The sequence below is a fragment of the Daucus carota genome, chromosome 9 (genome assembly GCF_001625215.2).
Source record: "Daucus carota subsp. sativus chromosome 9, DH1 v3.0, whole genome shotgun sequence".
NCBI classification, from domain to species: domain Eukaryota; kingdom Viridiplantae; phylum Streptophyta; class Magnoliopsida; order Apiales; family Apiaceae; genus Daucus; species Daucus carota.
Window position 1 is genome coordinate 10,202,302 of NC_030389.2, and position 17,237 is coordinate 10,219,538.

The window sequence follows — 17,237 nt, forward strand, 5'->3', positions numbered from 1 at the left end:
TTTTTATTTTCACCTGTATTAAATAAAAAAATAATTAACTTTTTATTTTTGATTCTCTCAAACCCTTTTTATCAAAAAATAATTAGCCTAAAATCTTTCACTTTAACTTTGATTCTTGCCCTTATAAATTTTATTTTATTATTTATACCGTATAACATTCTACCTTAAATCATTTTTACAATATCTAAATTGAAATATTTAAGGTACTATTATTATGATTGCAAGTGTAGATGTACTATTTATGTTTTTTATAAATAATATTGTTATGTAATATTATGTGAAAATGTTATTTTATTATCAATCTAATTTTTAAAAAATTATAATATAATAATATTAAAATGTTAAATATTATAATTAATCATTATTTATTAAATATATTATTTTGTTTTCAATAATACATAATAAAATTAAATAAATTATTTTATTGTATATTTATAATTAACATTTAAAATAATATTTTGAATATAGCTAATGGTTTTAGCTAATACCCGCTGGAGCAAAAATCTTTACAGGCTCAAAATTTTTTTAGCTAATGATATTTTAGCTAACAGTTTCATCTTTAGCGTTGGAGATGCTCTAAGACATTATGTAAAATTTGCTGAACCTGTAAGACATTTTGCTTCAATGGTATTGGCTATATTAGTTTGCTATAATTTAAAAATAGTATGTTATTAATATTTTAGATTGTTAAAATAGAATATATCAGTTTAATATGTTAATAAAATATGTGCAATCTTCCTACAGATTTCCTTACAAGCCTGTAGAGTTTCGACAAATTTAGCCATCCATAGGAGGTTGGCTAAATTTATAGACAACAGAGCATGGTTGGAGTTGAGTTTTTCGAGTTGTTGGCTAAATTTTTTTATTTTAAGTATGCCAACTCACCTTTTAGCCAAAGGCTTTCAATAGTTGGAGATGCTCTAACAAGATTGAGATTTTCAACAATCTGTATAAATTAAAAATCATGAGTAGAAGCAAGTAGATCTATATGCATGTAAAAACACAGAATGATAATAGAAAATCATAATAGAGAAAAAAAGGAACATTTTTCACAGAGGATGAATTGGAGAGACTTTTTGCAGACGATGAACCCTAGGTTGGAGCGACCGGTTAATTGAGGTTAGATAAAAGTCATGTCAAATCTTTTCAAAAATGGCCTGACAATTTTTTGAAAAAATATATGCAATTTTTCATAGAAAGTCATTAAAAGTCTATCAATTATATATTTCCACCAAAGTCATTGATATATTGAATAACAACTGACTTTTAATAACTCTTTAAAAGTTGTAATTCAATACCTCAAACTTTGAAAGACTTTTTAGAAATCCTGATACAATACCTCTTTACTTTTAAAGAGTATTTAAAAATCTTGATTGAATACACCTAGATTTTAAAAGTCAATAAAAGTCATTGAAAATCATGATACAATACCAGCCCCTTAGTTTTAGAGGAGAGTACCAAACCAAAATTTTGTACGACTACAAATTATACCTATGTTGGCTTTTTATAGTATAGTATATAACTCATAATTTATTAATTATAATTTAAATCTTAACACCATTTTATTAGTATTTTAGTATTAATAATTTGGATTTTAGTTAAATTATATTAACCAACTGATTATATCTTCTAACGGAAATTTAGCTTTCACAATTTATTATCTATCTATAATTATTTTTCTGATATTAATATGTGATAGTTTATCATTCAATTAATTTTAAATCAAAATTTTCATATTTTATATATATTCATATGTTACGTAATGGTTCGTGTTTGTAATGAAATAGAACACGTTAGAGTTAAATTTCGAGTAGAATACGTTATAATTAAAAAGTAGCGTCTCTAATTATTTATATGTATTTTAGACAAAAGATATTCAAAATTGTATATTTATAATTAGTTATACATTTATCTATAAAATTTTTTAAATATTAATATATGTTATTAACAGTAGTTTCATCTTTTTCAACTAATTATAAATTATATTTAAAAAGATATTAATATACATAAGGAGTGTTTTTAGTATATAAAACTGTTTAATAGCTATCTACATGTTGTAGACTTTTAGTTTTAGAGAAGAGTAGCAAACCAAAATTTTGTATGACTACAAATTATACCTATATTGGCTTTTTATAATATAGTATAGATATTTTTCTCTATATATATGCCGTTTTATTATTTCTTTTCCTGAACAATCATTTTTCACCAGCATGCTTTGATAATAGTAATATGTAATATTAGTTTTAATATTACATGATATTTGTCAACGCAACAACAACAATCATGCATATATACTTGCATATAAATGAGTCTTTGACAAATCATGCATATATACTTGCATATAAATGAGTCTTTGTTTGTCAAAGAAAAGAAATAAATTTGTGTACATGACTTGTCAAAAATAATAATCCATAATTCCAAAGTCCGGAACGAATGGCTCAATAATAAAATTATTATATTCGAACGTGCACTTTAATGGGGACTAGAAAAGAGTAGAATGTAAGAGTGAACATATTTATTGAAGATCACAAGAAAGCTGCTTTTGATGAATATTTGAGTTAAAATTATTAGCAGTTGATGAAAGTGATGTAGCTTTTGTATAGATGGCTTCTTTGGAACGCATAATAATAAAAATGACTTGGTGGACAAGTCGTCCCTAGCTAGCATATTCTCATAACCTCCACTTCACTTCATTAAGGTTAGCTGGAGATAGGCAAAGCCGTGAAGTGACTTTAAACTATTATGATATCTTTGAATTTGTGTTTCCGAATGAAGTGGTCTACATCAATATGATTATGTTTGTAGGTTCTTTCAGTGTGGCCGGGAATAAATCCATATGAAAGTTATTGGTAAAATTTATGAAATGTGATTTAGAATTCTTATAACTCGAAATAATGTGGATTCGTTTGGGTTTGTTTAAAAAATGCTTCTGGCTTGAAGTAAATAAATTTACTAGAAGTGAAAAATATTAAGACTTTAAAATGATTAAACTGTTTGGCAAAATGATAGAAATCCTGAAACAAAACTTAGCATTCGCGGTTTTTTATAACTACTTCTGGTTTTTACACAAATGGTTTAAGAAAGGTAGAAAACAACTTCTTAAAAAAAAAGTGCTTCTCATCGTTTCTCAAACACCTACTCCTTTCGTTCTAGTGATTTATATACCTTTTTTTTTTCTAAGTATCCCACTTAATTCTATACACTCCATATATATATAATTCATGAGGACGAAGGGAGGATCGTAATAAATTCATGCCAATGTGAGAGACCAGTGTATCTCCTCCTCAAAATTTCCAAAACTCTATAATTCAAATAATTTGGGATAAATTTTGTGTATTTAAATTAAGAAATCACTTTATTTGATAATATAATATAAGTTACTAATAATAATTCTAGTTTTCTAATTTACTTTAGTAATGAATGAGGGATTCAAGAATCGTTTTCTACTTTGGGAGTGCACAAATAGAATGGCTAACTTTGAAATGATCTAATATCTACACAATTCAATCATTCAATTATATACATTACTATTTGGCACATTTTTTTTAAACTCGAGTAAAATATAGTTCTAATTTATTTTTTTTAAAATTTTATTTTTTCAATAAAAATTTGAAATTTAAACTTTTATTCATATAAGAAAGAAATTACTATATTTTGTAGGAAATTCGAAATACGTGCAAACAGTGAACGTATACATCCAACCGGGACTGAGGGAGTGTACAATAAGAGTCAGTGATATTCTTCCGTATTCTTTTACCTCCTTTAAAAGAGAAAACTTTGTCTTAATATATTTGTCAGTTTCTCTTATAAAATAAATTTTTAAATATTTTTTTAAAGGTATCCGTCAAATACAATTTCTAATATTTGTAAATTTAATTCACTATAATTATTAGGATAAGACAAGTAAAAAATTCAACTAAAATTTTGTCAAAACACATTATTTTCTTTAAAAGGACGTATTAAATGGAATTAATGGAGTATATGATCAGAAATTCAGTAAATAAGAATAAAGAAATTCAACCGCCTATATATACAAGAATTTTCTGAATATGCAGGAAGATTCTAATAAAAGAGTGAGCATGACTGGGAGGGGTGCTTCAATTATTTATATATCTGAAATAAATGTTTATTTTATAAAGAAATTATATATATTTAAAATACTAATTTTTATATAAAAAAAAGATAAAATCATTTTACAAAGGGTTTGTTTAGAGTGTGATCATGAACACCTACTAAACACTAAAATTTATGGATTTGGATGGTTTTAATTAGTGCGTTTGTTGTAAATGTCAGAGTGCATCATTATTAAAGGATGTAAACAAATCGAAACAAGATACATTTAGGGGCCGTTTGGTTCTCTTCGGGGAAACGGAATGAAATCCAGAAAGAAAAACGCGGAAAAAGGAAAAGAATGATCCTGAATTGTTTTACCTGTTTGGTTTTGTTGCAGAAACGGAATGGAAATTTGTGTGATTAATTTTATATTTGATTTTTTTAATATTATATAATTTCAAAAGATTTCAATGTATTCATATCTATAACAAAATAATTCATTTACATTCAAATAAATTAATATAATTTATTTAACCATACTATTAATCTTTTAAAATAAATTAACATGTGAATTATGTCACAATTATATTTAATTTAAAAAACTAAATTAAAAATTATTTTTAGTTCTTAAAAATACTTTATATGAGAATCTTTTATTTTAATTGTTAAAAATATGAATTATAACTCAAAATATAAAAAAAAAGTGAGGACAGAGAATTCAAATACCTAGTTGGGGGTGGGGAATGAGTTACGAGCATTTTTGGATAAACCCACTACTAAAAAGGAGAAAAGGAAATGATAATTTTTACAAAACAAATACTTACAAAGGAATCAATAAAGCTGATTACCTTTCTCTTTGCCAAATACTTCTAACCAAACAGCCTCTTATTAAATTTTGGGTTTATTGTGTGTTTGTGATGGGCACATCATAAAAAATCGCTTTACAAATTATTATTTTTCTAATATATATTTATGTACCTAGAAATAAGCATTTGACTTGAAAATGGTTTATCGGCCAAACCCAAACATCTCAAATATCATGAATTATTAGTGAATTTCTGGGACAACACGATAGAGAAATGTGCTCCACAAGACATTATCCAAAACATTGGCCAGTTAGCATGTGGACCCACACACCACAAGTATCTGCTGACATGGCAGCAGGGCCGGTGATTAGGGTGTGCAAGAAGCCCCTCGGCACAGGGTCTCAAAATTTGGAGGGCCCCAAATTTTTAAGCCCATAATATTTCTACACATATACAATTAACTTTATTTTTCATTGTATGTTGATTAAAATCCTTTATTTATATATTTTTTTATAGTTAGTTGATTATCATTAATATTATTATTATTACATATAAACTGATATTATATATTCTTATGTTAGTATTAATTATTATTTATTAAATTAATTTTTGAGTTTTTTGTATTGATTTGCTAAATATTTTTAGTGAACAATTAATATAAATATAATTTTTATTCTTGTATATTTTATTTGACGTTTTTCTTATTTTAAGTTTCAAATTAATTTAAAATAGAATAACATTTATGTGATTTTTTTTATTAAAAAGCCCCATTTAAATTTAGCACAGGGCCTCAATTGATTGAGGCAGGCCTGCATGGCAGTGCATGGAAATGATAGCTTCGAGATCAGAGGTAGAGTATAGTTGGACAGCTGTCAAGATAAAGTAGCAGTATAGAAGTATATTCTACTTCTTGGATCCAATGTGGCTTGGTCCAAACCCCAATAATATCCAGTCTGTCGCTTTTCATTGAAGAATCAGAAAACTAACACCTGTTTTTCTCTTCATTTTATTGGTCAACTTTATGATAAAATGAGAAATTATTAAGTTCGGGTCAGTTTTACCTTCAACAACAAATAAAAATATTTATTATTGTTTTATGCTCCCTCCATCCCATTTTATAAGTGTCCTATTTGACTTTTGAATGGTCAAATTGACCAAATTTTGACTGAGATTTACATATATAATATAATTTTTTAAAGTAAAAAAAATTATGTCATTATAAAGTACATACAATATACTATAAAATATTTTTAGTTTTTTAATATAATAATGAATTTGTTTTTTATGCTTGGTCAAAAATTGGTCAATTTGACATTTGAAAGTCAAAACAAGACACTTAAGATGGAATAGAGAGAGTATTATTTACAAAATTATTATAATATTTATTAATTAATTACATACTCCCTCCGTCCCGCCAGGTTCTTTGCGGTTTCTTTTTTTGACGTCCCATCCAATTCTTTACATTAAAAAACTTTCTTAAAATAGTTAATGGATCCCACCACTTTATCACTTTTCCTCCCTTTTCACACTACTTTTACTCCACTATCTCTATTTTATATATTAAAAATCAATGGGTTCCACCACTTCACCCACTTTTCTTCCTCTTTTCCAGTACTTTATACATATTTCTTAACCTCCGTGCCCAAACCCAATGTAAACAATTGGGCGGGACGGAGGGAGTATATTTTATTAAATTTCTGTATCAAGGATTGCATTTATAAGGCGTTTGAATCGTGTATTTTATTTCAAATGACAGGATTTGAGTTGTCATTTCAAATTATCATATTTATACTAATATTTGAATATACATGATTTCAAATAAAATCTAAACAGGTAATTTGTTTAAATTCAGAATTTCAAATGAAATCCAAATTTGCAAGTGGACCATTAGTTTATTCAGTCAAAGTGGTGTTTGGCTCAGTTTTTAAACTGTGAAAAATCTTTTGAAAATTATATTTATTTGTATAATAAGTTGCAACTGGTTGCAAATGCAGAAAAACACCCTATGGAGCCAATTCTAATATCAACATTGTAACTAAAAAACAACTAAAACTACAAACTATAAATCAACTCGAAAAAAACCAACTAAAATAAACAAAATAAACAAAAGGCACAGCTGCTATACTCCACCTCCTCAACACATAAACACGAGCTCAAACTCCTCCTACTTTGTTTCTATTCCGATCGGGCTATGCGGCGTCAACGCCATAAAAACTCTCCAATTCCTAAATCGACCCATCATTTGTAAACAAAACAACACACATGAAAAGCTTCGATTATCCGTTTCTAAGAACCAAACCCGTCGTCGTAACTTTGCACAATTGCAGTCGCCACCGGCGTCGCGGACAGCCCTTACTCATTGAGTCTATCACCAACTGAAATCGAGAGAGAAGGATGAAGGGGAGCGAGAAAGGACAGAGAGAGCGATGAGACGAAGTTGGGAGACGGAGAAGAGATGAAGGAGGGAGATAGATGGAGAGAGATGAGTACGTACAGAAGAAAGGAGAATTAGGAAGAGAGATGGCGACGGACCGGATCTGAGGCATCGACAAATGAAAAGAGTGAGAGAGGGAGAGTGAGGGGTGAGGGAAGAGGAGAGATAAGTAATAAAAAAATGAAAAGGTGAACTAGAGAAGGTAATATATTTGCAAATAAGATTCTAAAGATAGTATATTTGCAAGATTTTAGATAAGATAGTATTTTTGCAAATAAGATCCAAAAGTTAGTATACTTGGTAAATTTCCTTAATATTTTTGTTGGTATCCAAATATCGATCAAAGATTTTAATGTGTCATTGTTATAGCAACTCCAATCATAAAATGAACCTAGCTAATACATGAATTGACATATCAAAAACAAAAAATATATATAATCTCATAAAAATATCTCACTCTAATCAAAGCTTCCCCAGTATATAATTTTAGTGAACTCTAACTATATTTGTCGAACCGCTACTAATTTGTAGCAAATGACATATCATCAATTATCATATTAAAACAATACATTTCATTTAAAACAACTTGAAATGATCAATAGCACGCTATATTTAAAATATAGAACCAATCAATATAGCCAATATAATCGAAATAAAATATGTTAGAGGTCCAACAAATTTTACATAATATCTTACATGTCCAGTTTAGCCGACTATTATAGCCAATTTCATTGAAGATGCTATAGGGTAACTTCAATCATAAAAAACCCTTGGCTAAAAAGTGAGTTGCCATACTAAAAATAATAAATATAAATAATCTGTTGAAAATATCACACACCAACCATATTCACTCATTGTCTATAATTATAGCCAGCTGGTATGGACGACTATATTTGTCGAAACTTTAATTTGCATGTAAAAATTTTTAAGAAGATTACACATCATTTATTACCATATTGAAGTGCAGGGCCGTCTGGGAGAATTTTGGGGCCCTGTGCTAAAATATGAATTAGGCCCCAAATAATAAAAAAAATATGTATATTATAAAAGTAAATAAATAATAAAAATATTATTTTTTTATAAAATTAAAATAGGTCACTTAAAATAAGATAAATAATGTTATTAAATAATCAGCAATTCTAGTATTTTAAACAAAATTTATATATGAATTTATTTGAGATATATCTATATTTCATTGAAAAGAATGAAATTTATAGTACATATGAAAAAATATCATATGTAAAAAACATTATGAAAACATTTAATATAAGAGTAATTATTATAAAAAAAGTAAAGATACAACACAAAAGAATTTAAAATGCAAATAGACATAATAAACTAATCTATTAGATTATGTAATTATTTATCTATAAATAAATAGAATGAAAATAAATATAAAATTTTTAATTTTCAATTTTATTCTCTAAATTTTTTTTATTAAATAAAATATTGATTTCTAAATTTTGAGGCCCCTATAGTTTTGGGGCCCTGTGCCGTCGCCCACCTTGCACGTCTCAAAAACCGGCCCTGTTGAAGTGATATATTCTATTTATAACAATCTTAAATCTATACTATACTATTAAAGCCGAAACATTAAAAGTTTGGTCGGTCGGTACTTGGGTCAAACTACGGGCCTATCAATATAACCAATTATTTTTTCTAAAGATAATTTGGTCGCATGGTTTTATGGTCCAAAAGCAGTACTTGGGTCAAAGTACGGGCCTATCAATATAACCAATCATTTTTTCTATACTATTATATACTTATATATGATAAGCGTAAGAGTGATAATTTGGTCGCATGGTTCTATGGTCCAAAAGCTTATCATATCGTATATTGAACGAATAAGCACTATTAGATTAGAACAAAATTAACTTCTGTTCTATAAGGTAAATGATAGCTATTTGCATGTTTATGATTCCTTTTTGAATCCAACACAAATTTTGTCTTTCATGTGTTTATGATTTTTTTTATTGTGAAATAAATATTTCCTACTAGTTTTATTTGTAGAATCATATAAATCGCACCCTCTGTTTCAAAAAAAAAAAAAATATATATATATAAATCACACCGTCACAATTTTATATAATATATTTTAAAATTAATAAGCCGGATTTATGAAAAACTTTTTCTTAACCCAAAACAGATTCTACCTTCTTATTGCATGTTTATAATTCCTTTTTTTAATTCAAAACAAATTATGTTTATCAATTTTAATTTAGAACCATAATTTAGAAAAATATTTAAATAACATTATAATAATTTTAATATAAAATACATTTATAAATATAATCTAATAGAAGTTGGCCTCACATATTCAACTCAAAATTTTATTACAATTTGATCGAAATAATTTAATACTTTGGCATGATACATACGAGAAAAGGAATGGTTTGATTACAATAATTTATTTGAAGCCGTTAATAGTTGTGATGGTGTATTTACAACAGTTCTAACTTACAAACAAATCATAATTTTAAATTTTATTTTATTTAAAATTTTGATTTATTATTTATAAATAATTTAAAAGCTCCCGTGCCTTGCACGGGCTATAAGCTAGTATTAATAACATTCTAACTTTCAATTAAAGGTTGAACAAATCTTATATAAGTCTTAGAAATTAATGTCATTATAGATCCTCTAGTAGCATACATAAATAGATATAAGTATAGACTTTTTGTACATGGTATAAATGTTACTGGAAAATAATTGTAATTGCCTTCTTTCCCATATACTTTTTCCTTCATGTCTAACTTCATAAATATATAGTCGTTTTGACATTTTGACAAAATAATGCAAAATCAAACGTCACATATTTTGGCCACCAAATTTTAGGTGGCATTAGTTCACCAAATCACAAATAAAGCCCTATAGTATCAAATTATAGATTTCTCTTCTAAAAGAAACTATACTTGCTTATGTAGTTAGTTAACCCTATTGAAAATTAAGGTTCAATAATAGTGTTTTAAACCACCTAATTCCTTTTAAATAGACATGTCAACTTCCAATCTTATGGTACATGACACTGGCCACAAGACTTGAAAACTAAGAGCATGCAGAATGATGCTTATTCAAATCTCACTCACCACCCACACACTATTCCTTTTATATTTAAGAAACAAGTTTTTATATCATACAATTTGTTAAGTGGAAATTGACCACAATAAATAATCGGTATCTACTACTTGGTACTCTTGCTAGTTTCTTAAGACCTTGCTACCTGCTTCCTTGTGTACTAGAAAACAAAGAAAATTTCTTTTTGAAAGCTGCAATGAGACACTCTAGTAGATTTTCAGATTACACTTAAAAATGCCATACAAATTTTCACAAGAAATGATCATCACAACGATTAACTTGGTTGACAAATACCACTATACCACACACATCCACACACATCAAGTATTAATGGTTAGAATAATATCTATATTCTTGGTATCCAACTTTTTAGAATAGTCGTAACCTGAGAGATGACTGAATACATTATTCACCGTAGCAACACGGTCCATAGAAATTGAGGACGTGTCTCAATTTCATTAGTTCCAAACAATTTAACTAAAACTCGACTCCATCATTTTTGCTTTAAAAAACACAAGGAAATCCAAATTCACTGGCGGAACTCCATTTTCATTATTTCTTATGCTGTGTTCACTTTATGGAAAGGAATGAAGGGAGAATGGAATGAAAAATTATATAGAAGTTTTAAGGTGAAAGAAGAAAGTATGAAATAATAGTGACAAAATATGAATATAGTTAAATTTTTTGTGAGAAAGATTGTGAAAAACATGATGTAAAAATAGAATGAACATTCCTTCCAAAACATGTGGGTTAAAATTATAGTTAAAATAATAGGATTGGAATGATTGAAGGAATGAAAATTATTAATATTTTCTTTGATCAACACCATTTTAGAGTACAAAATTCATTCCATTCTCCTTAAAATTCCGTTCACTTGAGATGAACACAACCTTGGTGTCCTTGTAATCTTCCACAATGAGAAATTCTGTCCTATGATATTTATTCACTGTTTCCCCCTATTTTTTTTAATCTTTAGTCCTAAGCTGTGTTCACAAATTTTAATTTTAATTTCTTTGATATTCATTCAACCCCGGTGCATCAAAATTCTGAAGATCAAAAATTAATTTACCTTTTTTCATGAAAAATGAAATCTCAAAAACAAATAATATACACATAAAATATTTAGAATAAACTATTCTCTAATAGTGTGATCGGGAATATTTATGTAATAAAGTTTTAATATTGATAATGAAACCTTTCAAATAAGAAAATACACAAACAAAAATCTTAAATATGTGCTCATCTGTTAAAAAGATTTTTTATAGTCAGTATATAGGCTAATATATGATAAAGAAAAACAAAATTACAATAGAGTTTTTGGCAAAAAAATAAATAAAATATAATAGAGTTAATTGCAATAGGCGCCCCTTTGGTTTCAGCATATTGCACATTGCACCTAATAGTTTTGGAAATTACACTTTGCAGCCCCAGATTTTTAACCCGTAGACACTTTGCATCCTTTCTGTTAATTTTTGCCATTACTGTTAATTTTTGCAGGGGCATTTTGAGAAATTTAATTATATTTAATTAAAACTAGATCTTTATTTAAATTTTCTGACCATCTAAACGATATTTTTCGGAAAAATTTAAAGAACGAAAGTTGTAGAGAATAAAAAGATCTTTTTAGAACAATAAGGAGTTAACTGATGATGTTCTTATGACTACGTAACATACTAGTTTTTCGTGTTAGAGTCTATTTTCCAAACATTTTTATCACTTATAAATTTTAACTTATTTGTAATTTTTTATTTCATTTTTTCACTTTAATGAAGACTTATTTTAAACTCACCCAAACGACCCCAATATCCGAGGAGTCCCTTAACTATGAAGCTCTCGTCAATTTTGGATTAATATTTTAATTCTATAAAATTTAATTATTTCACACTATTTCTTAAAATTAGATTTTAGTTACTTTCTTTAGAAGTACTAATATAATAGTTTCATGAAAATGAACTAAAAAGATAATGAAATAATAAGAGTTGGGTTCTATATAGTGTTAACTTTTTTATAATATTTAGTAGATCAAATAATCTATCATTAGATCATAACACTAATGAATTGCTGATATTTAGAGAACAAAATAATTATTTTTTTATATTAATCTTAGCAATCGTATACGGATTTGCAAGACTGTATATCTTGCAACTATAAAAAGGATTATCTCATATATCCAATATGCATCATTACCCCATACATTTCTCCTAAAAATATTTAGTTACAAAAAATCTCATCTATGTTAATAAGTCTGTAGCACCATCCTGGTTTGCATAAGTATTACATTTCCGTGCATAGCATCGTCGCCGGACCGTCATCATTGACCTCAATTATGTTTAGAGGTCAGTTGCAGAACAATCTACCCAATTATTGTCATCGTCGTCTTCTTTTTTCATTTATGCATATGTGATACATCATATAATATCTAGAATTTGTTTAATTAGTTCTAATTTTGTAGAACTAAACTTGAGTGAAAGTGAGTTTTAACTGAAGGACAAACGAATGTCAACTTAATTTTTTCAGATAATATTGATTTCCGAGATGAATACCATCTACTTTAGTCAATTAGAGGTGCAGCATGATGGAGGAAAAAAATTAAAAATAAGTGATGAACGGAGTGGGCAAAACAAGTAATATAGAGTGCAGAACTAACGCAAACAAATGGAGGTGCAACACGATAAAAAAGAAAATCGAAATTGGTGATAAACGAAGAAGGTAAATAAGGGACATAAAGTGCAGAAGTAACGCAAAGTCGCAGAATATGGAAATAACTAAAAAAAACATAGAACCAAAATTGATGCCTTGATTGTAGCTTGTGGTTGTAATTCTTAAATACAACTACAATATTTTATACCGTATATCTAATATTCAACATATAAGCATAATTTGAAAAGTAATAAAATGAGTTTAATAAGAACTGTTAGATCATAAACAATGAACCGTTAATATGTTTAGATGATGTTATTCATTGTTTATAGATAAAAAATATTTATAAATAAAATTAATTTTTATATATCAATTTGCATAAATTTATTAATAATTACGATTCATGAGATGTAATTAATAATATAATAATAAATAGTATCAATTAATTTTTAAAATGGTATGTATAATTTTGTAAAGTCAAATTTCAAAAAAAACAAGAAGAATAATAATATACAAATTCAAATTAGATAATAATAATATTATAATATATAAAATATGTTAACTACTCAGAAATGAAGGAACTAATAGAAAATGAAGATACAAAACAAAATTTTAATAAGTCCAAAGTTGATGAAAATGAAACTTAAAAGATAAAAAACAATAATAGTGGTGGGAAAAGAAACAAATTGTACATTTGATATGGTTTGAAAACTCAAAAACGGTGGGAGCTTTGAATGATTCCTATAAAACGTCTGACACAAAATACACTCCTCTCTCAAAAGTCATTCTCTCTTCTCTCTTTCATTCATTCCTCAATCAATCCATTCATGCTCTGTTTCTTTCATTGCATGATCAATGTGTATGTTTAACAACAATGTATAGTAACACTATCAAGAAAATGAAGAAGCAAGCTTACATCTCAGTGCCATCTCAAATCATTAATTCTCTTTCCTCTTCTTCACTTCAATCTCTTCTTACTTCACCTAAGAAGTCTTCAAAGAGTTCAAGATTCAATCTTTTCAAGAACCCAAGATTTTATTTTTCTTTCATTTTTTTATTTGGACTTGTTGAAATCTTCAAGATGTGGGGTAATCTTGATCCTTTGGTGCCTTTTGCAGCACACCCATGTTCTATTTCATCTGGGGTTTTGATTTCTCATCAAGAATCATCAGTTTTAGGAGGGAATTTTGTGTCTCAGCTTAGTGTTAGGCCAACAGTTGAAGAAAGTGATCAAGAAATGAGTGAGTTTTGGAAGAAAGGTGATGGTTTGGGATATGGGTCATGCTTGGATTTTAGTAAAGAATATGAGAAAGAGAGTTCTGGGATTTTGAAGAATAGGAAGAGTTATTTGGTTGTGGTTGTTGCTGGTGGGATTAATCAGCAGAGGAATCAGATTGTTGATGCTGTTGTTATTGCCAGGATTCTTGGAGCTGCTTTGGTTGTTCCTATTTTGCAAGTTAATGTAATCTGGGGAGATGAAAGGTCTGTAATTTTGTAAAAAAAGTGATCTGTGTTAATTTTGCCTTGTTAGAATAACAAGGGCTTTTAATCTTTTTTGAAAACATTCTGATTTAGTTAAGACACAACTAAAGAATCTGAAAAGTATGAACTTTTGGGTGGAATTTGTTGGCCCATGATGTCAGTTTATGTGATTCTCATGCATATATGTTTGCAATAAGAATTTTTATCACCTCTACTTCACTGAGGAAAAATAGATTTGTTATGATATATCCGCGCTTAGTTACTAGTATCGGATACTAGTCTTATAATTGTAACAAAAATGTGTTTATGATTCTGCTTTTCCCCTAGTGCATTGAATTGCATTAAATCTTCTGATATTTGTTATCATATACAGTCATGCTCAATTGCTTGTCCTACGATGTATTTGTAATGTTTTGTGTTTATTCTGGCGCAGTGAATTTTCTGATATCTTTGATTTGCAACACTTCAAGAGTGTTCTTGCTGACCATGTGAGAATAGTTACATCACTACCATCAACTCATTTGATGTCCAGGCCTGTGGAGGAGAAGCACACTCCGTTGCATGTTTCTCCTCAATGGATTCGTGCCCGTTATCTCAAAAGAGTAAGCTACTTTCCCATGTTTACAGTACTTGTCTTATACCGTCAAGATGTATGACTGGTGTTGAAGAAATTAGGAAATTAACCAAACTTAGGCGACTGTCTGCTTCAATTGTTTTCTGAGGTTTAACAGCTGTATATTGTTATTCTGTGCTATGTTTGTTTTTAGTTTGTGAATGTTAGGTTATATGGTATCAATCATATAACAAGGTGGATCATATGTTGTGCTTGACTATTTGAAGATTATTTCAAAGTTCGAAGCAACAAACCAAGTTTTAACTTATATGTGTAAGACTGTTATTCCATATCATTTTGGATCATCTAGAGAACTTATTCGTTAAAGCATATTAGTTGCTGTATCAGTGAAACATGAAATAGAATTACATGTCCTGTTATTTGTGCATTAGACTTGCTGCAAAAACATGGTTTTTGTTGGTTCCAAGCTGCTGCAGAGCTACGGTTACATGATTTGTATTGGTTTTTTGTAGATGAGAAGGGAAGGTGTTTTGCTATTACGCGGTCTTGATTCAAGGCTTTCGAAGGATCTTCCTGGTGATCTCCAGAAACTTAGGTGCAAGGTAAAAGGATTTTTCAGTTCTTGCATTTGGATTAAATTTATATGTAGTCTAATATAATACTAGTAACTAGTTACAGAGGAGTTGACGAAGCAATGTATGAGATTGATATATGTTACCTCAATACCTGACTCTTTGGAGACACACTAACTACTCAAAAGTAGTTTAATCATTCAACTACTTTGCTATATTTATTTATTTTGTTAACAACTTATTGCATCCTTTTCTCTTCTTTATGGTTTTATTTAATTTTTAATAACTTTGTTGCTTATTCAGTTATGCAGTCCTCATTAGTTTCAGCTTTCTGGGTTATTTTTTGTTTCTTTGGAATTTTAAATTATCTGTCTGATTGATCTTGTAGGTAGCATTTCATGCCCTTAAGTTTGCACCATCAATTCTGCAACTTGGTAACAAGCTCACGGAGAGAATACGAAGCAAGGGACCATACCTTGCTCTTCATTTGCGCCTTGAGAAGGATGTATGGGTCAGAACAGGCTGCCTTCCTGGTCTCAGCCATGCTTACGATGAGATAATACGAGAGGAAAGAAAGCAACATCCCAAGCTCTTAACCTCAAGATCAACTATGAGTTACCATGAAAGGAAGCTTGCTGGTCTTTGCCCCTTAAATGCCTTTGATGTCACCAGGTAAAGCATTTACCAAGTACCATACTTTCCTTTTTAAGTGTACTCCCATTTCATAAATATATTTCTTTGTAATTTACATTGAACGAGCTTATTGGAATTTTTGAAGATTGCTCAAGGCCCTCGGGGCTCCAAAAACTGCTCAGATTTTCTGGGCTGGAGGAACACCATTCGGCGGAGAAAGTGCATTACTACCATTAACTAAAGAATTTCCACATCTGTACAATAAGGAAGACCTTGCATTGCCTGGAGAGCTTGAGCCATTTGCCAAAAAAGCCTCCATGATGGCTGCCATCGACTACATTGTTTCTGAAAATAGCGACGTTTTCATGCCTTCTCACGGTGGCAATATGGGCCATGCTATCCAGGTAAATTTCTTATACCTAACAAAGCAGCAGCATTTTGACTTATATCTGACCTAACAATTTGTTTTGTTATGAATACTATAGGGAAGCAGGGCTTATGCAGGGCACAAAAAAACCATTATACCAAATAAGAGGCAAATGGTTCCCTATTTTCTAAATTCTTCCATACCTGAAGAAGACTTCAGGAGGATCATAGTGGACTTGCACCGCGATTCCTTGGGACAGCCAAAGCTAAAAACGTCGAGCAAAGCAGGGAGAGATGTTACAAAGTATCCTATTCCAGAGTGTATGTGTAAAAATTCAAATAGGCATTCAACATTGTGATGATGACTAGGAAAAATACCTCAAAAGTCGAAATGTTTGTAAAGTTTCAGGAACATTTGCTGCTACAAATCCACCATTTTGTATAGTTTCCCAGGTGGATTTACTTACACTTGTAATATCATGGTTCTCGGATTCACTTGTGTATGAGAGCCGGTTCCATGTAATAGTTAGCCTATACGAATATCAAGCATACAGAAATTCAAATCACTTACAGTAGAAGAAATATTGATTGTTTTTGTCTTC

The 17,237-nt window shown here is 29.0% G+C and overlaps 1 protein-coding gene across 1 annotated transcript; it reads left to right on the forward strand.

Moving 5' to 3' along the window:
- Window positions 1-13,732: 13,732 nt before the first annotated feature.
- On the forward strand, window positions 13,733-17,237 carry LOC108200502 (O-fucosyltransferase 20). The gene is made up of 6 exons (XM_017368677.2): window positions 13,733-14,490; window positions 14,924-15,092; window positions 15,577-15,666; window positions 16,025-16,308; window positions 16,415-16,673; window positions 16,755-17,237. The coding sequence occupies exons 1-6, from the start codon at window positions 13,883-13,885 to the stop codon at window positions 16,992-16,994; spliced, it is 1,650 nt and encodes a 549-aa protein (XP_017224166.1). The 5' UTR covers window positions 13,733-13,882; the 3' UTR covers window positions 16,995-17,237.

Excerpts from the sequence above, each read along its gene's own strand:
- LOC108200502 (XM_017368677.2), top strand. The coding sequence starts at position 13,883 with ATGTATAGTAACACTATCAAGAAAATGAAGAAGCAAGCTTACATCTCA. Across the intron at positions 14,491-14,923 it reads GTAATCTGGGGAGATGAAAG|TGAATTTTCTGATATCTTTG; the intron begins GTCTGTAATTTT and ends ATTCTGGCGCAG. Across the intron at positions 15,093-15,576 it reads GTGCCCGTTATCTCAAAAGA|ATGAGAAGGGAAGGTGTTTT; the intron begins GTAAGCTACTTT and ends GGTTTTTTGTAG.